At 37.9% G+C, this 25,463-nt stretch overlaps 2 protein-coding genes across 5 annotated transcripts in view; one reads left to right on the top strand and one right to left on the bottom strand.

Moving 5' to 3' along the window:
• The window catches only part of LOC139983840 (small ribosomal subunit protein uS17-like), a 14,692-nt gene extending 3,106 nt beyond the window's left edge, over positions 1-11,586 (bottom strand). The window contains exons 1-3 of one of the 2 annotated variants that reach the window (XM_071997659.1): positions 11,551-11,586; positions 4,732-4,815; positions 3,205-3,333 (exon numbers count right to left, since the gene is read on the bottom strand). In XM_071997659.1, coding sequence (XP_071853760.1) covers positions 3,205-3,333; positions 4,732-4,815; positions 11,551-11,571 — 234 coding nt within the window. In that variant the 5' untranslated portion in view covers positions 11,572-11,586. Of the gene's footprint in view, positions 1-3,204; positions 3,334-4,731; positions 4,816-4,933; positions 4,976-11,550 lie in introns of those variants that run through there. The other variant, XM_071997660.1, reaches the window with a different exon arrangement.
• Positions 5,052-25,463, top strand: LOC139983839 (UDP-N-acetylhexosamine pyrophosphorylase-like). Of its 3 annotated transcripts, none has more exons than XM_071997657.1 (11): positions 5,052-5,191; positions 6,182-6,486; positions 7,472-7,676; positions 10,388-10,563; positions 12,925-13,097; positions 14,861-15,054; positions 16,117-16,257; positions 17,995-18,180; positions 19,372-19,395; positions 23,406-23,478; positions 24,839-25,463. In XM_071997657.1, exons 2-11 carry the CDS (start codon positions 6,213-6,215, stop codon positions 24,929-24,931), a joined length of 1,539 nt encoding a protein of 512 aa, XP_071853758.1. In that variant the 5' UTR covers positions 5,052-5,191; positions 6,182-6,212; the 3' UTR covers positions 24,932-25,463. The 3 variants fall into 3 exon arrangements, with proteins under 3 accessions (XP_071853758.1, XP_071853757.1, XP_071853759.1); XM_071997656.1 differs by lacking the exon at positions 5,052-5,191 and adding an exon at positions 5,252-5,406; XM_071997658.1 differs by lacking the exons at positions 5,052-5,191; positions 19,372-19,395 and adding an exon at positions 5,252-5,406.

Raw genomic sequence — 25,463 nt, 5'->3', positions numbered from 1 at the left:
CTGCTATAACTTAAAGACATGTTTCAAATGTTAACAGAGTGCGTGTTACACGGGAAATTTGTCATGGTTGCTAGATGAACGAGGTACACGCTGTTCGCATTGTGGTGAGAGTTGGCATGCAATTCAAATATAGCATATTCGATAGATAAATATTCATGACCGAGGCTGTCCCAGTTTATTCCATGGGTGACCTCCGATGAGACAGGCATGTTGTCATAGTTGTAATATCAGAGTAATCTTTTTTGTAATTGTAAATTGCTTTATTACTTGCTGTAAAATTGTTTTCACCAAGGTTGGATTAGATAGGGTTCCAACTTAACCTAAATAAACCAAGATGTATGTTGTGTATTCCTATAGGGATACAAACTAATTGTGATGGAAGAAAAATGGATTTTTGACTTTTGAAGGGGAAAAAACCAACTTTTCTTGTGCTTCCATGACATGTTATCTCTACTTGTTACAAATTTATTTTTATCACAAATGCTGTCTCCTTTGGATGTTCTTTTCAAAATCGACGACATACTCTATCATTGAACAGAAGTTACTCTCACCCCTTTAAAGCCAATCCAAACGCCTTTAAAATTTATATGTTAAATATATGGGTCAATCCATGCCAAATCAACAGATTTTTGGGTCGATTCCACGTCGACCCTCTCAGAATCGCCTGAAATTGATATGGTGTCTTGCCATATGTCTCAAAGGATGAAATTCGGCACAAAAAAAATTCAAAATTTTTCGTTGCTAGGATACGGCCCCGCCTAGCAACCAAATCCAGATTGCATTTTAAGAGCCCTAAATTTGTGTCAAGTTTGGAGGCATTTTTTGCATAAATGTAAAGTATTTTATGTCTGATATTGCAGATATTGTGGAAGACATGTGGCCAGTCTTCGAAGTTAGCTAATTTTGAGGAAAATTTACGGTCTCAATTTTTCGTAACAAGTAATTAAAATGGCAGAAAATGAGTTTGGGGTCTTTTCTGGCCCTACTTTGAGTGTGCTCTATATTCACAAGCAAAGGCATGTTTGAGTTTTAATTTCCATAGGATCCTTGTCCGGTGGTAGTACTACGGGAAAAGTGCGAAAAAAAAGTCAAGCGGGTCGTACGTTTTACGAACAGCGCCCTCAAACTTAAGAAATCTCACTTCTGGCCCTAATTGGGGGTCCATTTTGGGCCTGTGGGTATTTTTTTTTTTTTTTTAAATAGCATTTTTCAGGAGCGTATTGACCCTATTTTTAAAAACTCAAGTCAAAAAGTTGTGTATTTTGTGTTATCTACTCAAATTGACGACTCGAAAATTGCAAAAATCACTTCGTTCATATGTATGAAAATGCTTGCACAAGCCGATTTGAGTAATTCAAATGACAACAACTTCTTAGCATTAGCATACAGGTGCTTAAAAATTAAGATGGTGGTCCACTAGCATAAGGACTACAAATAAACTGCATTTTCAGGGTCATATGCCCAACGATGCCTGTGAACAGCGCCCTCAAACATCACATTTTACCAATATTTTGGGCTATTTTGGGCATTTCAAGGTCAAATTTGGTCACAATTAAAAGTTTTATTTTTGGTTTTTAATACAAAACTAGTAAGATATGTATAGTTATGATGCAAAGAATGAGCTAAAACATCTTTAATATTAGTTATTAATGCTCTGATGAGCAGCTTAAAGTGGCATATATGAGAGTTACATCAGCTCTACAGAAACATGCTTGCGAGGGCAAACAGTGGTAACATTGTATCTTCATTCAAGGTCAAGGAGATGTTAAACAACATTAGAAACTATTGAAATGTATTTATTAAAAGTGTTCTGTCTAATACTCTTTGACTCCCTCTCACCCCCCACCCCCCCCAACACCCTCCCCATAGTGCACTATGCAGATTTGTAAACATACAGTATGTGACTGACTTTTACTGTGCATAGAGACTGCATAAACATGCATTTAAGGTATATATACTGAATTTTTTGGTATGGTAATCTTCTGCTTCAAATTGTCTGTATGCATGTAACCCACCCCTCCCACCCACATCCTCTACCCAACCCTATATCACAATAGAAAATGAATGTGAACCAGTGCATACATACAGTGTGCACTATATGTGTGTATATGTTCAGAGTACAGTGTTATTTTACACCAAGTAGTATTAAATACACACTGTCCAAAATCATGTACAGTATACACTCTGTACATGTATGTACTGGTTAAACATTTCTTTTAAATTATTAAAAGTCTTTTAATTTAGTGAATTAGCAAATGCATACACTACATTGCAAATATTTAAAAAGACATTGAAATATTGGTAAAATGTCATGTTTGAGGGCGCTGTTCACAGGCATCGTTGGGCATATGACCCTGAAAATGCAGTTTATTTGTAGTCCTTATGCTAGTGGACCACCATCTTAATTTTTAAGCACCTGTATGCTAATGCTAAGAAGTTGTTGTCATTTGAATTACTCAAATCGGCTTGTGCAAGCATATTCATACATATGAACGAAGTGATTTTTGCAATTTTCGAGTCGTAAATTTGAGTAGATAACACAAAATACACAACTTTTTGACTTGAGTTTTTAAAAATAGGGTCAATACGCTCCTGAAAAATGCTATTTAAAAAAAAAAAAAAAAATACCCACAGGCCCAAAATGGACCCCCAATTAGGGCCAGAAGTGAGATTTCTTAAGTTTGAGGGCGCTGTTCGTAAAACGTACGACCCGCTTGACTTTTTTTTCGCACTTTTCCCGTAGTACTACCACCGGACAAGGATCCTATGGAAATTAAAACTCAAACATGCCTTTGCTTGTGAATATAGAGCACACTCAAAGTAGGGCCAGAAAAGACCCCAAACTCATTTTCTGCCATTTTAATTACTTGTTACGAAAAATTGAGACCGTAAATTTTCCTCAAAATTAGCTAAATTCGAAGACTGGCCACATGTCTTCCACAATATCTGCAATATCAGACATAAAATACTTTACATTTATGCAAAAAATGCCTCCAAACTTGACACAAATTTAGGGCTCTTAAAATGCAATCTGGATTTGGTTGCTAGGCGGGGCCGTATCCTAGCAACGAAAAATTTTTAAATTTTTTTTGTGCCGAATTTCATCCTTTGAGACATATGGCAAGACACCATATCAATTTCAGGCGATTCTGAGAGGGTCGACGTGGAGGCCACTGTTGATTTGGCATGGATTGACCCATATACCTCTTTGGGTGTTTTGAAACCCAATCCGATATTTCTGACGAGTCGCTGGTCTCTGACTTTGCCAGTCCCAAGAAGGATCCGCTTCTTGTTTTGGAATACTGTCGGCTGCTTTTGATAAGCCCTCTCGTTCTGAAAGTATGATAAGATACCAGGATACATGACGTATTTTTAAAAGTATTCTGCAACTTTGATACTAAAATACTACTAACAGGACAGCTTATGGCCTTCAGTGAAAACTTTACTTGAAATTTAAAAGGAGTAATTATAGAATACAGGGCCACTCGATGATACTATCTGAGAATCCGGATGCGCGGATGCTCAGTCTCACCCCAGTACGTATGTGAGTATAAAATGTCAAAGTCCCAGTTCTTTCTTTTTGAGTGGATGCACGGATGCGGAGTCAAAAATTTCCTAAGTCCTTTCCTAGTACTTCTGTGGTGGAATTTTAGAGGGCGTCACACATGTACGGATGCCTTTTAAGAACGACACACTATTGATGTGGAATATCTTCGTACATACGGGACTTTCAGTATTGGAAATACGTGATGGTATGTCGAAACTTTTCGAAAATTATTTAAGTCCATTCCTAGTACTCCCGGGGTGGATGCGCGGATGCGGAGTCAAATGAAATACGTGATGGTATATCGTATATGGGGAAACTTTCGCAAATGATCTAAGTCCTTTCCTAGTACTCCCGGGGTGGATGCGCGGATGCGGAGTCAAAATGAAATACGTGATGGAATTTTAGAGGGCGTCATACGTGTACGGACATGTACAGACACACCGCGCATCCGGATGCTGGGAAGAGTTAATGAATGGCCCTGTATTCTATAATTGTACCATTTAAAAATCGTCGTTCAACCAGGACTGGGTTGAGGTAAAGTGTATTAATCTCAAGACCGAATTTGGCTAGGCCCATTCAACTCCTAAAAGTTCAGTCTACTGTCTGTTTTGTAAACATGCTGTACCTTGATGTATAAGACATTGTGCAGTGTAAATTATTATAAATTGAATTAAACAAGTTATAATAACGACAATCCATGTTTGGACTTTTATTAAGCCATCACTTATTGACATAGCCTAAAGGTACATTAAGAGCAGAATCTGATAAGAGCAAATTAACAACCAAACAGAAACAAGGTTATGAGCCATAGCGTTTATGGTGTTATAGGCATCACGGCCTGTAAACTCTACACAATGTACAACAACTGGGCAACTCAGCTCGCTGTCACTTACACGAACACTGGCCACTATCACTAAACCTAGCCTAACAAGTCACAACACTAGTACACGGTGAACTTCGTGCAGCCTAACGTGGAAAGCTGTGGTTATTACAGCCGATGCATGTGGTCACAGATTTTTGTGAGACACAAAGCTAAGAATATGTGGGGGAAACCCTTATTATTCTTCCCTCCGTTATGGAGATTGAGTAATTTATAGATAACTTGCGATTAATTGTGCAGAGGATTGAAAGCAAAATTTGAAAAGTTAGTAATTTTCTTTCTTTTTGTTTCTCATAGGTCTAACCTGTTCCGCCATGTTGAAGCAGTTGTAAAGAAAGGTCGATAGAGGGAGACATGTACAAGTTGAACCAGAGCCGTAGGTTCTTTCCTACGGAAGCAGATAAGTGACATACAATCGTTTTGAAAATCTAGGATGTGCCTGTATTTGTCGACGTAAAACTATTTTGCTCCTGTTTTAATCTTATAGTACGTCTACAAAAACTTACGACTGTTGATTGCGTTATGAGAGGCATGTTATGATATATTTATTCTTACTGGGGAGTGGATTGTGATATAGGTAGGCCTACTGTTATTGGGTCACATGAATCCCTCAGTGGATCGGCAAGTGAATTGGCTAGACACAAGCCCGACTAGGGCCCACCATGGACCTCCAGTCGGACGATTTGACAGTCGGTCAACTTGAACACGACTGAAGCGTCAATGAATTCCCCTCCTACAACAGCGCAAGCTGAATGTATTACAAGGTGCAGTAAACCCAAATATTGTGCTTTCTCAAATTTAGGAGTCACGCCCTCTCTTAACTACGTGTCCTGTTGAGTAGACACAAAATCGTAGCATAACCGGACTATACAAAAAAATTATACATCAACCGTACGCTTTACAAATTGAAATTGCCCGAAACGCCAGTCAGGCTCAAGGAGCAGTAACGAAATAAGGAACTCATGTAAAACTTGATTTCGTAAGTGTGTTTGATATGAAAATGAAATATTTCATAGCAGTGTGGGATTTTGAAAGCAGTAGTAGTATCCAATCTTTCGGTTGCATGATCGGGTGGAAATCTAAATTAGGCTAGGATGCCTACTAGCATTATAAGCCTTCCGTTTGTCCTAGGACAGGCTAGGCTAATTCGTTAATTCAGGCCTAACGTCAGTACGTGTATCGAGGCCTTAGTAGGATAGGGCGAACGGACCTGGATCACCAAGTACAAGCCTAGGCCTAGTTGAGCTGACTTGTGATTCTTTTTCCCTGCAAAAGCTTTGGCGAAATTGGAATCCGCAAATCTGGAAAAATTTGCGCTTAGTCTTTAGGCTAGTTTGGTATTTTTTGTACTGCAGCATTGTGGTTGCTAATTTCATCATTCATGTAGGCTAATTTAGGTTTTGGCCATGCTGCGCGGTAGTTGGTGTATTCGTTAGTCAAATTGTTACCACTTTGCAATCGCAATTTTAATCTACAAAGCCTTAACGAAAACGATCAAAATTCAATGAGAAACATAATTTAATTTTGTATTGCAAGACCCTTTTGTGATTTTTCTCACAAGAGCTGAATTACACTAGTAAACTTTAATGCAAGTATTGAGCCTTTCCTACTCCTAGGTATTATTTCATAAAAATTTGTTTCATTTTTGACCAAATGTTATAGGCAGAAGTTTTGAATCACACAGGTATGTCCTCAGTACCTGAAAACTTTTGACACACGTATGTATACTCATAAAAGTTGTGACCTTGTTTCAGGTACCGTACGTAGTAAAGTCAGCTAACCATAATGGATGTAGACAGCCTAAGAAACAAGCTCTCTTCCCTGGGTCAGGAGCATCTACTGGACTATTGGCAGGAGCTTTCAGAAGAGCAAAGGCAATTTCTCTATGATGACATCGAAGGAACGAACATACCCGAGATCATTGAGTTCTACCAAAATGCCACAAAAAATGTGAAAAATGCCACACGGAAAGTTGATGAAAAGATGGAGCCTGTACCACCAGAATTGCTTGGCTCGGTCACAAGGTCAGGAAAGAAACTAAAGGACTGGTACAATCAAGGTGAGAATTAAAGATACCGTTAAAGTGGTGATTACATGGTAGGGAATGGTGGAGGGTCATATACCAGTCTTGTTCACGAGGTTGTTGCTCTCAAAGTTAAATATAATACTCGTTTTGATTTAAATACGTGTACGTTATTTAATTCTAAGAAAAGAAGTGACATTTTACAATTCATACAGATTGCTGAAAAACTAAGCTTTTTTTAGATTAATCGACAGTATAAATGACTAAAAGCAACCATCCCATATAACCAAAGTGGAATGACCCAATTTGTTTATGATCTCTGGATATGAGAAGGTGAACTCAAGTTTACTTTAAAGTCTTCATTAACATCTGCAGGCAGGGAAGTAAATACCATAGGGCTCTATTATGTACTTTCATTGAGGCCTTTTTTATTTTTTTTTTAATCTGATGAGACGATAATATTCTCTTGTAACATTTTTAGTTCAATTATTAGTTACATTATTATACCATGGATCTCACTTCATTCATTTGCAAAAGTTCTGTCTTTATCAAAATTGTTACCAATTTTGCAGTGTGTTTATAGATTGCCAATAATATTTCTTGGTTAAATTCAATTCTACTTGCAGATTTAGGTAATTTCAATGTGTAAATATTACTGTACATATGAAACCTAAGTGCAATATATTGTATTCGTATATCATACAGACTAAGTACAGTACAGTATGTCATGGTTAAAAAAACAAAATAAAATGGAACTTTTTAATTTGTTATGCATCTTTGAGTTTATCCAATTCATTGTGTCCTTTTCACACCAAAATCGTTCATCATTAAGTATGTACAGTAATAGATCAATAGAACAGAACTTAATAAATAGTTTCCAATTTGATTTTGCAACAAGACCTAATTATTTCTAATTTTCTTGGACATTAATGTTTTTTTTCTGGCCACATGTCAAACATATACTAATTAATCTTTCGCAACTGTAGAATAGGTGGATCAACTTAAACACTTACAATTTCAGGTCTGAAAGAGATTTCTAAGGGTCACGTAGGTGTACTTCTCATGGCCGGGGGTCAGGGTACCAGACTGGGTGTTAACAGTCCCAAGGGGATGTACAATGTTGGATTGCCATCGCAGAAGACCCTGTATCAACTACAAGCCGAAAAGATATTCCGGGTCCAGCAGCTTTCGGAAGCCTATGCTGGAGAATTGGGAACTGTTCCATGGTAGGTTCATTAGATGGCAGCACAGATGAAGTTTGTGTTTACTTTGCTCAATTTTGGCAAATTTTTTGTTTTGTCATAACTGCAGAATGGACACACATTGGGTGAGACTATTACATGTAGACTAGCTATCAAGTGCAGAATACTAAATATTGGATAAGTGTCACAAATAGACTACAGTAGCTACCACATGTAGAATACTCTATACATTGGATAAGTCTTACACATAGACTACTGTAGAGCTCAAGTGCAGAATACTCTATAAACATTGGATAAGTCTATCATATAGACTACTGTCTCTATCAAGTGCAGAATACTCTATATATACATTGGATAAGTCTATCATATAGACTACTGTAGCTATCAAGTGCAGAATATATACATTGGATAAGTCTATCATATACTGTAGCTATCAAGTGCAGAATACTCTATACATTGGATAAGTGTCACAAATAGACTACAGTAGCTACCATATGTAGAATACTCTATACATTGGATAAGTCTAACTTGTACACTAGCTATCAAGTGCAGAATACTCTATACATTGGATAAGTCTTACATATAGACTACTGTAGCTATCAAGTGCAGAATACTCTATAAACATTGGATAAGTCTATCATATAGACTACTGTCTCTATCAAGTGCAGAATACTCTATATATTCATTGGATAAGTCTATCATATAGACTACTGTAGCTATCAAGTGCAGAATACTCTATATATACATTGGATAAGTCTATCATATACTGTAGCTATCAAGTGCAGAATACTCTATACATTGGATAAGTGTCACAAATAGACTACAGTAGCTACCATATGTAGAATACTCTATACATTGGATAAGTCTAACATGTACACTAGCTATCAAGTGCAGAATACTCTATACATTGGATAAGTCTTACATATAGACTACTGTAGCTATCAAGTGCAGAATACTCTATAAACATTGGATAAGTCTATCATATAGACTACTGTCTCTATCAAGTGCAGAATACTCTATATATTCATTGGATAAGTCTATCATATAGACTACTGTAGCTATCAAGTGCAGAATACTCTATATATACATTGGATAAGTCTATCATATACTGTAGCTATCAAGTGCAGAATACTCTATACATTGGATAAGTGTCACAAATAGACTACAGTAGCTACCATATGTAGAATACTCTATACATTGGATAAGTCTAACATGTACACTAGCTATCAAGTGCAGAATACTCTATACGTTGGATAAGTCTATTCATATTGACCTGCTATCAAGTGCAGAATATTCCATACATTGTGTCAGACTCACATGTAGACTACAATTCAAGTTCAGAATAGTTCTTGAAATAACAATATTGTGAAATAAAATGGTTCTCTTTGTCACGTGAACTGTGAAGGTCATATTGTAATTGTTATGATGTAGGGTTCTAAGCCATTGTTCTAATCATGACATGTATGGTTTGCTGATAATTGGCATTCCTAGATATATTGTTGGATAGCACTGCCAATTTACAGTATATACAGGAAATGTTTACAGATTACCCTAGATAGAAGTCACTGGGGTCAAATTGTCACAATCTATGAATATTCATTAGATTTGAACAAAGTCTGATAAATTGTTGTCATTGCAACATTGTACAGGAACCAAGTACTAAAAACCTGTTAACATCAAGCAGTATGGAAACTACAGTAAGAACTTGTGATATATAAGCACAGTATAATAAACTGTGGACACATTGAACAAACATTGTCACTCTGTGTGTTACTAATGCGCCCCCCCACCCCCAAATAAACTATAAAAACAAGGGGGGAGGATAAATGGATGAAAAATGTTATATACTGTTAAGAAATTACAAGTGGTGGCATTGATATATTGGTGTTTGATCCAGAGTTTTCTGGAGTGCTGTGTAGAATTCACTGTTGTATGAAGTATACCAGTACTATACATGATAGAGGCCTTAGGAAAGATAGTTTGCTTAAAATGCTGTGTAATTTAATAATAATAATAATAATAAATTAACTTATAAAGGGCTTAAATCTACGAAGTATTCAATAGCACTGTACAACCCTAATAGAACGCCAACTTGAAAAAATGAGTCTTCAAGCAAGACTTCAACTGACTAAGAGTGGGAGAACTCCGCACAGATATGGGCAGACCATTCCAGAGCTTGGGCCCGGCTGATGGAAAGGCACGGTCGCCATAGGTTTTCAGTTTAGCTCTGGGAAGAGTGAGTGTATTGCTAGAACGCAAGGTATAACGAGTATTGACCTGGAAGGACAGATCGTCTGACAAATAGGCGGGTGCCATTCCATGAATGCACTTATACACCAGGAGCAGTACTTTGAACTTAATTCTGAATTCAACAGGCAACCAATGCAAAGAATGGAGAATACTCAACGAGTAGAATCTACTGGATGGTCCGTTGATGGAAAGAATATCATGTGGTGTACAACTGTAGTTGGTCACCTATTTTCCCAACCCTTCCCCCACCACGGCCCCCGCCGTGTACAAGTGAGTTGGTCACCTATTTCCCCATACCAACCATTTCAAACCTCCCCTTCCCCCCAGCCCCACCAATCACTCTGCCCCCCCCAAAAAAAAAAAAAAAAACCCACAAATTACACCAGTTGGAATGTTATAATGCATTTAGTGTAAGCCTGTCTTGGCTCTTAACCCTTGCACAACACATACAGTACATGTCTTATGTATGTCTTGCTTTGTAACAGGTACATCATGACCAGTGAATATACAAAGGAACAGACCAAAGAGTTCTTCAAGAAACATGACTTCTTTGGACTGAAGGAGGAGAATATCGTCTTCTTTGAACAGAATATGATACCCTGCTTGACGTTTGATGGGAAAATCATTCTAGATCAGAAATGGAAGATTTCAAGGGCGCCAGGTGAGATATATCTTATTTATATCCTATTTATAAATAAACATACTTTCATATATTTATACTGGATTTTTTTAATAACCTTGAAATGATGAAAATTAGAATTAAACATTTTAATAAAAACTGTTAGCAAACTGCTTTTCCACTAAAGAGCATGTGTAAGAGAATGTGTAAAAGTATGTTGGCCTGACGTTTCGATCCTAGCAGGATCTTCTTCAAAGGCTAAATGACAAGTAACAGTAACAGAAGGGACAAAATACAGGCACAGAATACAGATATGATATTGAGCAGGGTGAACACAAAAGAGATACATGTAAGAGGATTTATAGAAGACAAGGGATGGAGAGAAGAAAGAAACCAACAGGGGGGGGGGGGGGGGTGGGGGAAGAGGAGAGGCGACATAAGATGATAATGAGGCTAGAATAAGGAGACAGAGAGTGGACAAATTAATGGAGTTGCAAGCACAACCTTGAAGAGTGATAGAGATGCTAGTTTATAACATAATTCTTCTCAGCAGTATAGCTCGTTGTGTTCCACTTGTATGATGTCACAGTTTCTATGCAATATTACCAAAGTCTTGGGTATAACAACTAATAATGATACCATAAAGGCCCCATTGCTTCATTCATCATTTCTTCTTTGTTGTTTCATCTGTCTTTGCCATGGTTTGTTCTCCTAAAAGAACACAGCTCCAACAATAACAGTAATTATAGGGATAGGCTAGTTGTACCAAATTTGCATGTTTTTTTTAAATCAGAAAAGTGCACGTTGTGTGCATTAAAGTTAATAAATATATGACCAGGGACTATTATGTTAGTTACGTAGGATCTGCAATTTTCCAAGACTTGGATTTTTAAAATGGCGTGAGAGCTGTACAGTACTTAAGATAAAATGTTTTGATTTAGCCTTGTAGGTGAGTACCGTAACGTTAGGCTATGCAGGCCTAGTCTATCAGCCTGAGGCTTAAGTCTTACTCTTAGTGACTAGTCTTACGGAGATCAACATTGCAAACATTTTGGACAGAAGTGTAGTGTACAGTACAGCAATGTCACTAGCGCAGGATTCTGTATCTGGGACGCAATGTTTTGGCCAGGTATGCAAAACCTTCAAATTGCTTTCGTCCGGCAAACAGTTTTTGGGAAACAATCCCCAAGTACACACACTCACAGCTAGGTCTATTAAAAACATAACAAACAATTTTTTGAATGAATATCTTTAATATCTTCCTTTCTTTTCAAAAAACCACAACTTCTTCTGTTTAAAAAGAACCAAAATTCCAATCCTTTGTACAGATGATTGAATTTGTTTGAAAACTAATGAACCATAACAATCAACCCGCAAGTACAGAGCTTTTCATGCTAAAAATAGTCTATGGTGGATTCCAAATATCCTGTGGTATTGATTGGCTGATAGACCTTACCATTGTCTGCAAGCATTCTTGTGCCTATAGTTCTCAATGAATACAAAGGATGTTGTTGAAATGTAAAGTACTTGTAACTAGTCTATGGCAAACTTCCAGAATTTGACAGTAATTTTGTTGTTGTATGCACTGTATGTATGCTAGTTACAGCTTTAGTCATTTGATTCGTTTGTGTGCATTATAGACATAGCACTGTAGGCTTCTGTTGCACACAAGTCAATGTTTGCCAAGGGTCATCATTATAACTAAGTATTGTGCGTTCCTGTAGAGGTACTTTAAAGTTCATGTTCTCATGGAGGACTGTAGGGATGCAAGTTTTTCTCAGCAGATGCAAACATTGTTCATACCTTTTAGCTTCCTTAAAAATCCTAGTAACATTGATGAGTAGAGTATGTGGTGTATGACACTGTTCATGATTAATCATGTCGGGTTGTAGGAATTCTCTGGTAGTGAAAAATGATTTCCATAATCGTTTCTGATTAAAACTCTGATTACCGTCTCTGTAAAATACAGAGACAGTAGGATCGAGTCCAGGGTATACAGCAAGTACATTGCAGCAACATAAATGAGCATGTGGTATGCCCACATGCACAGTATAGAACTGCATACACGTTGTACTCCAGCTAGGTCAATACATTCCAAATGAACAGATTATTAGGTGGATCCCACGTCGACCCTCTCAGAATAGCCTGAAATTGATATGGTTGGTGTCTTGCCACATGGCTCAAAGGATGAAATTGGGCAAAAAAACTTTTTAAAACTTCTGGTTGCTGGGATACGTTAGTCGTCTGCCGGACAACATTAGCAGTGTGTTTGGTTGTCCGAAGTGAGGTTTGGTCGTCTTGGACAATAGTTAAATTTGAGCTGGTGGTCTGTGCAGGGCCCATGAATAACAGTCATTGAGAAGTGTTCAATAAGATATTAGGATATTTCATCTTTGTTTCTAGATGGTAACGGTGGTCTGTACAGGGCCCTGGGTAAACACGGAATTCTGGATGACATGGAGAGGCGGGGTGTCAAGTACGTTCACGTCTACGGAGTGGATAACATCCTGGTTACCATGGCTGACCCTTCATTTGTAGGATTCTGCGTTTCTAAAAACGCAGAGTGCGGAGCAAAGGCAAGTGATATGTATATACTACGGTAAAGGTCTAAGCTAAGGCTGGGTGAAGAAGATGAGTGGAAGATGATTGGTATAGGGTGAGTGGAAGGTGAATGGTATTGGGTGAGTGGGAGGTGATTGGTATAGGGGGAGTGGAAGGTGGTTGGTATAGGGAGAGTGGGAGGTGAATGGTATTGAGTGAGTGGGAGGTGATTGGTACATGGGGAGTGGAAGGTGGTTGGTATAGGGAGAGTGGGAGGTGATTGGTATAGGGTGAGTTGAAGGTGATTGGAATAGGGTGAGTGGAAGGTGATTGGTATTGGGTGAGTGGGAGGGTGATTGGTATAGGGGGAGTGGAAGGTGGTTGGTATAGGGTGAGTGGAAGGTGATTGGTATAGGGTGAGTTGAACGTGATTGGCATAGGGAGAGTTAAACTTGATTGACACAGGATGAGTTGGTCAGTATAGGATGAATGGGGATGAGTGGATGGTGATTGGTATGGTAAATGGTTCCCTAAACCCAACCATCCCTCCTGGAATGCAAGAAACCCACCCTATTGTTCATATGGGTAAGTTTTTCAAGTTCAATTCAATTGTTTAATCTGGATTCAGGGAAAAACAGCAACATCGAGGTCGTATTTGTCCATCTCATGTATTGTTTGATCCACCCCCACCCCGGTGGGGCACTTAATGCCCTCTGCCCCTTCCTTTTGTAAAACTGCAAGGTTCGCCCATAGCAGAAGCCAGGGAATTTTAAAAGTCTCTAAGATTAATTGTTTAAGGTGTTCCAAGACGGATGGAAAGTTAGTGAGTTTCGAGAGTGCTTGAAGAACTGAGTAATCATAGCAGCAGTTCCTCCAGTGGAACTGCTTTTAAACTGCATCAAACATTGACAGATGTTTAATCATAACTTATCTGTGAAAATGAAAAAATGACCCTTGGTTTGAAGACAGTGTCTCAACTGTTTTGTTTAGAAATGGTTACAGTTTAACCTATTAATGAATGTTTGTGTGATGCAGAAAACTCTGGGAAGTTGTCGTCTGTTGGAGTAACTGAGGTCATATTAGCATGACTTTGCACTTGACCTGGGGCAGGATACTTCCACATCACACCCCATTCATGGGGAGGATTCTTCCAGACCCCGTACATGGGGAAGATTTTTCCAGACCCCGTACATGGGGAAGATTTTTCCAGACCCCGTACATGGGGAAGATTTTTCCAGACCCCGTACATGGGGAAGATTTTTCCAGACCCCGTACATGGGGAAGATTTTTCCAGACCCCGTACATGGGGAAGATTCTTCCAGATCCTGTACATGGGGAAGATTCTTCCAGACCCCCTACATGGGGAATTGGTTATAAGAAAAAACAGGGTCGCACCATTTCAAATCTTGGATCTACCATGAATCTTAATTTTTTGGGGTCAAATCGGGGGAAATCAGTGTAAGAAACCAACAGCAACTATTAAAAAGGCAAAGAAAAGATTTTATCGCTAGTATAGATTTGACATTTAAGGAAAGACAGATTTAGATCAGCTTGAGGTTAGCACTAGGTATGTGTACATTTATTTGTGACAAAAAAGCAGGCTGCTTTTGCATTGTTATATATCTGCTTTAGTGTGTAACCTTTTCCTTTGGAAAATAGTCTCATCTAGAATGACATTTCCCTGTGTAATGCAGTCAGTATAACATTTAGTAACGTCAAATTTCATCCAATCGCAATCCTTTGATCTGGTGATTGGTGGCCGATTACCATTCTCGTTTTCTCTTCTGTGACGTCACAGGTCTGTGAGAAATCCCATCCCACGGAACAGGTCGGGGTGGTGTGTCGGGTGGACGGACAGTTCCAGGTGGTAGAGTACAGCGAGATCACCCTCAAGACAGCAGAGAGACGCAGTGAAGATGGTAGATTGACATTCAATGCCGGCAGTATATGTAATCACTTCTTTTCGGTCCAGTTTCTTGGAGACGTTGTAAGGTGAGGCTTTGTCTGTCCCCATAACCCGCGAGGCATACTCCAGTCGTGATTCGGACCCCAGTGAATGATGGGAACGTAAAAGCAATCATGCAAATTTATGCAGAGTCCAGAAATGAATCATGAAATATTATTTGTAGATATGCAAGGGGGAATTAACCTGTGTTATTTGAGATCTATAAGCTTGCGATAAAACTAATTTATTTGTTTTATCATTGAATGGGTAGAGCTCTGTGAGCTGTTTCCATCCTGTCCCTCCTCATGAGAAATAAAAAGAAAGTTCTTGGCCAGAATATGTCGTGAAATTTTGCGGAATGTATTAGAAGTGATGAACCGCTGTGATGCTTTTTTTTGTCTGTGTAAAATTTGCACTTTTGTCATACACTGGCACTTCAAATCTGCAATTGTGGGTCTCATAAGGAAACCTACGACATATTATGAACCAGCAAGTATTTAGTTAAGCTTACTCTTGCTTTTTGAAATTTCATCATTCAGACACTTTGATATTTGTATGAATCACAGGCATTGTTTGCATAGAAGTAAGACTGGTCCAGGTAGTGAGTGACCTGCTTTGGTTAAGTGCCATTTTGATATCAAATAATATAATGCAACACAGTCCTTTAAATCCAAAAATGGTTTAAAGGGGTACATCATTTGCATAATCCATGGATTATCTCTTGGCTGGAAATATCATGAAAGTAATAAAATGTAACACAGAACTGTAATTGCAACATCTATTTTGGAAAAATTTCATGCTACTTCCTGCCCAAGAGTTAATCCATGGATTATGCAAATCCTGTAACCCCTTTTAAAGCAGGTTTGGAATTTAAGGGGTACATCATCTGCATAATCCATGGATTATCTCTTGGCCAGGAAGTAGCATGAAATTTTTTCCAAAAAGAAATGTTGAAATAAACAGCTAGCTGTTGGTTATCTTTTGAAAATTGAAATTTGAAATGAAAATTGAAATGGGTCATATATTCTTTGGAAAGTTTGCCCTGTGATTAGATTGAATAGAGGAAAGAGACAGCTTGGCTGAATTTCATGGATTATGTCTTTCTGTAGGAAACACGAACCATTCCTCGGTCACCACATCGCTAAGAAGAAGATCCCCTTCATTGATGACAATGGAACCAGGCACACCCCAGAGAAACCCAACGGCATCAAAATGGAGAAATTTGTCTTCGATGTCTTCACTTTTACAAAGTAAGTGAGCCAGTTAATAAGCTGGAATTGTAGCAAACAGCCTGCTAGATTTGGCCTAGAAGCAGCTTGTCCCAATGTGTGTGGGCTCTATTTGTGGTAATTAGCCTTGCCATTAATCACCAAGACCATTTGATGAAAATGTTTTTGTTTCTCTCACACTGAATCATTTGGCCATTTTGGGTCATCCCATTAAGTTTTGTATACAGAAGCTTTGAATACTCTGGCTCTTATCTCTGGAACAAGTTACCAGATCACATTCGAACATGCTCTAAACTTTCTACATTCAAAAGTCTACTTAAGACCCATCTTTTCACTTGTTCTTTTGTAAGTTAATTTACTTTCTTTGTAAAGCACCTTGAGCAGTGACTTTTCTCTACTGATTTGGCACTATATAAGTCTCATATATTATTATTATTATTATTATTATTATTATTGTTGTTATTATTATTATTATTATTATTTTTATTATATAATAATTATTATTATGTACTAAAGAGATAAAGTGAGTGAGGTTTGAGTTCCAAAAGAGATTATTCATAATCTGGTTTCAGGTTGATTATTTGTAGCATTGCCGACAGTCTCAAATATAACGGTCAGTCTAGGTAGTTTTACGACCAAGACCGTCACAAGATTTAGACCGCATGCATTGGGAAACGACACATACATACCTTCCCAGTAACCTTGAAATGGAAAAATCTTGCCTGAAAAATGCTTCATATATTCCAAGATTATAGGGGAAAAAAAATTGTATCTTTCCTCTTCCTTGAGGATAAGGACTTCCATCAGGTGTTGTATGAACAAAACATGGCATTGATCAGTAAACTGTTGTAACTTGAGCTGGTTTTGTCTGAATATATATGACAAGCTAACTTAGCACAAGGTTGGAAGAAGATTGAGGTACTTGGAAACACAAAACTTGTACCAGGAGTGATGAAAAATATCCATCTACTTCAATCAGGTGTTGTATGAACGAAACATGGCATTGATCAGTAAACTGTTGTAACTTGAGTTGGGTTGGTCTCTATAATACTGGTGGTGGTGGCCAATTGGCTAAGGCGTCAGACTCGTGATCCAAGGATTGCTGGTTCGATTCCTGCCTAGTTCATTACGCTGTGTCCTTGGGCAAGATGCTTTATCTCACTTGCCTCTCTCCACCCAGAGGTTAAATGGGTACCTGTTAGGTAACTTGTCATTGGGCGCAGTATATAACTGCTGCCGACTGGAGGGATTGTCTCTGGGACAGGTTATCATTGACCAGGGGTAAGATAATGTCTGTAAAGCGCTTTGAGACCTATCCTTGGTATTAAGTGCTACATAAAAAAGCAAATATATATGGTACCTTAGTGCAAGGTTGGAAGACACTTAAGGTACTGGGCAGCTTGATATGTTACTTTATTACACAAAACTTGTGCCAGGATTGATGACAAATATGATATCAACTTCATGTGTGTCCAAACGAAAGCAGAGAGGAATTACGGTATATTCGTGGAGCATTAACTTTAGAATTAAAAAATAACGATATAAATTTTAAAAAATGGTTAGCTAATTCCACTAACAGCTTCTAATGTATTTCATGATCTCCTTTCCAACCATGAATTGGAGATGAGGAGGTGAGAGTAGCAAGGCCTGTAATAACTAACATATTTTGTATCTACAAATCTGTAACATTTTTTATTTATCAGCACACATTTGTACATAGTTGTATTAAAATGCATCAAACACTTTTGAAATCATCAGAGATTTTGTGGTTTTCGAGGTCCTCCGTGAAGACGAATTTTCACCCCTGAAGAACAGCCTCAAGGCCGAGAAGGATAACCCCATCACGTCCCGCCATTCTGTGCTCTCGCTTCACCATCGGTGGGTCCTGAACGCGGGCGGCAAGTTCGTAGACCGTGACGGAACCCCAATACCTGCCATACCGAGGTAAAATCTATCAAGGATTCTGTTTGTAGTAGCTAGAGACCAAATCCCAACCATCATTAGTGGTCTATGTGATGGAGATTAAAGAACAACTTCCCCACAAACGGTTAAGAAAAAAAATGGTAACTTTCTCTTCAAGTACAGGGCTGAAGGATTTGATCACTTACTCTAGATATGACAACATTGGGGCCACAGTTTTGCTTTAGTTCTGTATGTTTTTTCTTTATTTATAACAATATTTTATTTAAGATAAAGGAGATTGGTTTTGTAAATGGAGAATGTGAAATAGTGAAGCTCTTTGAAATGATTCAGTGATGGCTTTGGTTTCAGTGTTAATGATAAATAACATTCTACCTTGAAAATATGGAAAGGAAAATAAAGTGAAAGGTTTCATATCCTAGTTTCACTTTGACTTCACAGGACTTTGAAGCTAGGATTTCTCCAAAATGGAATAGGATTTTTCTTAGTTATTGTGGGTCATTGTTCTTCACAAAGATGATGGCTGGGTTTGTGTTCCCTTAAATGGTTATAGCAGGAACCCTAGTTTGATTCAGATACATGATTTGTGATCAAAGTGAAATGGCAGCATATCTAACGAGTGTCTACAATTTGTGTAGATGGGACATTACAGAGTGTCTACAGTGAGTGTAGAGGGACTTTACATTTGGTCTACAATTAGTGGAGAGGGGACATTATAGAGTGTTTATTAAGTGTAGAGGGGACATTACAGAGTGTCTACTGTAAGTGTAGAAGGCACATTACATTTTTTCTACAGTTAGTGGAGAGGGGACATTACAGAGTGTTTAGTTAGTGTAGTGGGGACATTATGGAGGGTCTACAGTTAGAGTGTTTAGTTAGTGTAGTGGGGACATTACGGAGGGTCTACAGTTAGTGGAGAGGGGACATTACAGAGTGTCAACAGAAAGTATAGAGGGGACATTACAGAATGTCTACAGTTAAAAGGGAGGGGACATTATAGATTGTCTAGTAAGTATAGAGGGGACATTACAGAATTTCTACAGTTAGGGTAGAAGGAACACTACAGAGTGTCAACAGTATTGTAAGTGTAAAGGGGGACATTATAGACTGTCTAGGGTACTATTCGTACTCTTAAATATTCTTTGAGAAAGGAAAATTACTCTCAGTTCACCAATTTTTTTTTCTTCTTTGAATTATGTCATATTTTGATCACAGTTGGAATTCCCCCGTCAATCTCAGGTAAAATTTCTGATCAAGAGTTTTGTCCACTTTCACTCTCAAAAATGTTTCCAAATTTTTTCAAACTTTTTTTTTTTCAGTCTATCTTTGCATTTTTCTTCAAGTATTCAATATTACATTCCTTATTTTTTTTATTGCAATTCAATCAAAACGAAGTGCATTTCTGATTCAGTGACTATCTGAACTAGTTAATACCATACACATCTTTAAAATCAAATCAATTGTTCAACCATAAATGTTTATGTTCAGTCAGCTAACATGATCTGTTCCCACTACTGTAGGTCAGTCATAATAGGAGTGTTATAGTTATAGGAGTGTTAGCTCAGTGGTTAACGCCGGTGCCTTCCAATCATAAGGTCCCGAGTTCGAGTCACTCCAAGATTAATGTATGTCGTCCAGTTACAGAGTTGTTGACAATTCATAATCATGGACGTTAAATATTAATCTAAGAGACTGACTTCAGTCAGCTTGCGGCTTTGATAAGCCAATGATGGCTTCTTAGTGTGTTCTTGCATGCAGGAGGATCTAAAATACATACATACATAATATTCCAGGTGGTTTACTCAACCCATCGGTACTCGGAGTAAGATTCTAAAGAGTTACTCTGGTCGTCCCTTGGACGATCAAGATTCCTTCCTTTGGTTGTCTGAAAAGATGTAGCGAACTCATTAAGAACGACCAATGTAGATGCACACTGTATGATAGATGTGTAGGTTTGGTGGCTAAAATGCCAGCCAGCATTGGACCAATTAAATTCCACCTTTGGTTTGATCGTAGGCCTACCACCAGACATTTGTATCTCCAAAAGTGATGGAGGTTTTCCATTTTTTTTTCAATAAATTTAGTTACAATATAATCATAATTTGATATAAGTTACTAGTTGTCTGTGGGACAACCTCCGAACAGAAAATTTGGCCGTCTCAGATCACCATTAAAAAATTTGCCCCGTTTTTTTTGTTTTTTTTTAAAGCTGAGATTTTAAACATGTGGTTACAAAGATTTAACTGTTTACTGTATCATTTAACTGGGGATCTTGGAAACCAACAGTACAGACACTGAGAGTTAGAATTTACGTACAAAAGTGAAGGTTTAGGTTGAAAGGAGGTAACGTAGTGGTAAATCTAGGTCCTAGGGGTAAAAAAATTAAGGGAAAAGATTGTTTGAAAGTATGTAGCTATTTCAAGGAATGTCACTTAGTGTGACGTTATATGATTGAAGCATTGCCCAGAATGGATTAAAACAAGGTTTAAGAAAGGAGTAAGCTATATTTGATTATGGACAGGGCATTGCAAAGAGACCAAAATGCAACAGTACTGTAATTAAATGTTCAATTCCATGTTCTTTCTTGATTTCTTGGCTTAATTTCTTAATTCTTTTTGTGCCTGCTTCTCCTCTCTGTGATATCGATGTATACTGCCAGTTATATCGTAGGTGTAGTTTGGTTAAATATCTCATGCTCGCTCTTTCGTCGTCATAATGACAACATTATTAGTTCGATAGTAAACAAAAAAAAATAGATTGGTAGTATCCGGGCTGTACCGGTTAAACGACCCAACGGCCAGCTAAACGTCCGCGGTACATCGTAAAGTTTAACCGTTTTTGTACAAAGCCAATTACTCAAGCACCAAATCAAATATTTCCCGAAATAGACCTTAACAGCTGCTTGCCGGAAATCATGTAACAATGGCAAAAGTTTATCATGCATCCATACAAAAGTTTTTTAAGATCTGTGGTACGATTGAAGGGGATAATTACCAGTCAGGATTCGCATTAATGGTTGCTTTGGGCGATTACCGCAATTTGATTTCAAATCCTGCATGTCAAAAGTTGCCAAGACTGGATTTCCAGCAATAATTTTCAGCTCTCAAGTTGGATAGAAATGGTTATCCGGTTTGTGAATTAACCGGGATGTCACAGCCCCAGTGATATCTTACTCTACAGAAACGATTATGTTTTCCGACAGAGCTTTGACATCCGCTTACAGACTACATTAGGATGTTTCTTACTCTCTTTAACACGCAGATTCTTTGCAGTGTTGTGTTTCGTAATGCAACCATTGTGTGTCACTTCAAACCGGTTTCAAAACAAACTGATGACCAGTGGATTCAACCACCCACCCCCATACAAAACACCCACAGGATAGGGTCATTAGTACTTAAAAATCTTCTACTTTGATTTTTTTGAAGATCAGAGCAATGACATTGATATGTCTTAGAGTAAAGTTTACTGTGTGCCCAGTGTGTATATCGAAGCCATTGCAATATATATATTTTTGGGGGTTTACAGTCTTGTTCAAGGCCAAGGCCCGCTCCCACACGACTTTACAACTTAACCTTGGTCATTGGTAACTTGTCACACCTACACACCAAAGTGTGCACAATCCAATCAATCTCTCCTGGGACACCACATCCATGTGTCCCCCCCTTTCCCCCCGGATGTCCCATAGGGCAGCCACAAACCGGCGCACGCAACTATATTTTCAAGTTAGCTTGCAAGTCCCCATTGGAAATATCTAGTTTCATAGGATAATGGAATGACAATAGAACCCTAGCCAGAAATAAAACAATCGTAAATAACCAGATAGTAGTAGCACTATGAGTGGAAATATGAGATCAGCTTGTTGTCTTCAAGCAGTAGAAGTTTAAGACAAATGATTATTCGCATTACCTATTTTGAATTTTTGACAAGAAAAAGTGACTTAAGGAAACAGTTAGTTTCATTTCATTTCATTTCCAAGTTATTCTTTTTCTCTCTTCTTTTTTCCAAATCCATTCATTCAAGTTACTAGTGCAGTGTTAGGAAAAGCAATAGGTCCAAAAGTAGGAGTTAAATCAACATTTTTGCACTTGCGTGGAGTGGGGGATGGGGGGGTGGGTAAGGTGCTACAGTGTCATCAAGGAGAGATGTAAAAGGAAGGATAAAATGGAGGCTGCTAAGATCCAAAATGGTGCAATATTTTTGCAACTTTTGAAACCATGTTATTGGCTTTTCTACGGGTTGTATGACACAGACATTTTATGTTTGTTTGATACTGTACACTGTGTTGTTTGGTAACATTGGTTCTGTCTGTAAGTGGGGGTTTGAGTGGGTGGGATGTTGTTGTACTCCCATAGTTTTTTGTCCTGCAGTTATATGTTTACATGGTTGCACCCTGTCCAATAGTCAATTTATAATAGAGACCTTTTGGCTAAGATCTTGTGTAGTATCTGTTCCCTTTCGAGGGGAATTGTGATGCACACCTGACGATGATTTAACAGTCACAGTTCCGATGCAAGGGGACTGGGATTGAGAGCGGATCAGTCGTTTGGTAGTTTGGTTGTCGTGCCCAGGTTCTTTACTGGGCGACTTTTTCTTAAAAGGTATATATTAGAGGCCCAAAAGTGGTGATAACTTTGCCATTGAGAGAGTAATAACAGGATTAATGACAGCGCTCTGGTGATACTATGATGCTGATATGCAACACAGATTCAATGTTTCCTCTGTTTAGAACGATATTACTACTCTAAAAGTCTATGATATATGTTACTATAATATCTGTGATGTGATGAGTAACATTCTTCTATAAGGATTTCTTCTTTATCACTTCTTAGGACTAGTTTTTATATTACTAAGATAAAGTTGCATTAAAATATTACCGGGGTGAGAAATTGTCCCTTTTTTCACCTTATTTGTCTGTGTAATTAGTACAGCATAATTTGGGGAAAAAGAGAAGAAACAAAAACATGGCAATTATCTTCTGCAGGTAGATAATAAGCTGTAACCTGTTAAATGATACTTAAATATCTTCTCTTTCATAAGCTAGATATACTTCCTTGGTACGTCCTGTTAGTCTCTTGCAAAGCGTTGATATTTGTGATTCGTAAAGCATGTTTTACAGCACTAGTTGTGCTTATATTGTGACATTTTTCAGAATGAAGTAATGAAATAGACTGGAATTTCTAACAGTGCCATCTCTGATGTAAATGCTTGATTTACTACCACATCTTTCATTTTTCCGTTTCACTTTTTAGTCGCCGAGAAAATGATACAGAAAGCTATCCAGTAGTCTGTGAAGTGTCACCATTGGTATCCTATGCTGGTGAGGTAGGTCATGTATACATACATACATATATATATATATATATATATATATACATATTCAATTGAGAATTTGCTTGTTATTGCCATTGACCAGAACGATTCTTGGACCCATTGGTATGAGTGCAAGGTTCTAAGAATGATGTAAAAGTCCATTTTCTTGTTCCAGTTTCTATTTACTTTTTTCCTTTTGTTTTATATTAATATGAAAGGACATATAACCGCCATCATAAATCAATGATAGGCCTATAATATATCATGACATTACATCTTTATTCTGCTATTCAAGTGAAAAAGGAGATTCATTTTAAAGGAATGCTGCCTTGAATTTCACTTTTAAGCGTAAGCATTGTCTACCATTGTTTGGTGGAGGATAATTTTACTAGTATTTTGTGGAAAGCTTCTGTTTGCTAATTTGTCATAGAGTGTTCGTAGTGAGCCACAAACTTCGGTGTAGTAGTAGAATTCCCCCGTTGGTTCTAAGCATGGAGTAGCAAAATCCTGTGAGTAGGAAAACAAATCCACAAGGGCAAGTAAGGAAGGGGGGTACAGGTAACTAAGTTAGTATACAAATACTCAGTTTACTACAACTCGCTACGTTATCTATCAGTAAAAGTTACATAACGCTAAGTTAAGACAAAAATCAATCTTTAAGAAGATAATCGCAGTCTACCTTGTGAGCCACAGACTTGTAGTACAACAGTGTAGACTATTAGAGTTCCCCCATTGCTATGAGTGCAAGGTTCTTACATGGGTACAAGTACATTGTCTTGTTCTAGTATCCATTTACTACTTACTATTCAAAAGTGCACCAATTAGGAATACAAATCCACAAGTAAGAGTAGAGGTAACTAAGCTAGAAAACAAATACTTGGTACCTGCTTTAATACTAAAACTCGCTATATTATCTACTAGTAATGCCACATAAGGCTCAGATAAAATGGTACTAAGCTAAGACAAAAATCAATTCTTTAGGAATATGATCACAGCCTACCTTGTGAGCCACAGGCTTGTAGTTACAACAGTGTAGACTAGTAGAGTTCCCCATTGCTATGAGTGCAAGGTTCAAACATGGCTACAAGTACATTGTCTTGTTCTAGAACCCATTTACTACTTACTATTCAAAATCCACCAATTAGGAATACAAATCCACAAGGGCAAGTAAGAGTAGAGGTAACTAAGCTAGAAAACAAATACTTGGTACCTGCTTTAATACTAAAACTCGCTATATTATCTACTAGTAATGCCACATAAGGCTCAGATAAAATGTTTCTAAGCTAAGACAAAAATCAATTCTTTAAGAATATGATCATAGCATCAGTTAATAAACCAGCTAAGCCATCTAATCGTGTTTCTTCCTCTGCAGGGACTTGAGAAATACTGCAACGGAAAGACCTTCACGCCTCCGGTTCTGATTGACAAGGCGTTTGTGGACAAAGAGGAGAAAGCGGACGATTGATGATCGTGTGCAATAGGTCTGCAGGCTAGGACGATTCCCGTATATCTACCTGACTGCTAAACCATTCCAAATATTGAATTACCCCCTCTTCAATCCTCCTAAACATTCAAAGTGTCCGAGCTATTTCAGTTTATGGCATGATATGAACAATGTCATAGCATTTATATCTTTGATAATTTCTACCTTTTGTGACTTTATGATAAGTTTGTGTTAGTTTATACATCCCTTTGGTCATGTGAGCATACTGCCGATTGTTTTTATATCTATAAGCATCCATGCGATGCCAAATAGTGTAACATTTGTGAGCCAAGCTGGTATTTACCGTTCACATTTCGTTGGTCACTAATTTGGGGGCTTCTCGGCCATCAAGGTTTCATATCTGTGACTATTCACATGTAACATCTTTAATCAATCTGAAATTTCAAACTTTTTTAACTTTTTGAGCGCTGTGCATCAAATCGCTTATTGGGATGTCCTTAGCCCGATAGTGGTTTAGATTATTATTATGGATCAATTTTGACTTGTTCCCCCC

Source organism: Apostichopus japonicus, chromosome 16 (genome assembly GCF_037975245.1).
Source record: "Apostichopus japonicus isolate 1M-3 chromosome 16, ASM3797524v1, whole genome shotgun sequence".
Lineage (NCBI taxonomy): Eukaryota > Metazoa > Echinodermata > Holothuroidea > Aspidochirotida > Stichopodidae > Apostichopus > Apostichopus japonicus.
This window is presented reverse-complemented; position numbering and strand designations above follow the sequence as displayed.

What these genes read in the sequence shown, in the direction of transcription:
- LOC139983839 (XM_071997657.1), top strand. Translation starts at nt 6,213, where the DNA reads ATGGATGTAGACAGCCTAAGAAACAAGCTCTCTTCCCTGGGTCAGGAG. An exon ending in GAATTGGGAACTGTTCCATG is followed by an intron (nt 7,677 to 10,387) that starts GTAGGTTCATTA and finishes GCTTTGTAACAG; the next exon opens with GTACATCATGACCAGTGAAT. An exon ending in ACGCAGAGTGCGGAGCAAAG is followed by an intron (nt 13,098 to 14,860) that starts GCAAGTGATATG and finishes GTGACGTCACAG; the next exon opens with GTCTGTGAGAAATCCCATCC.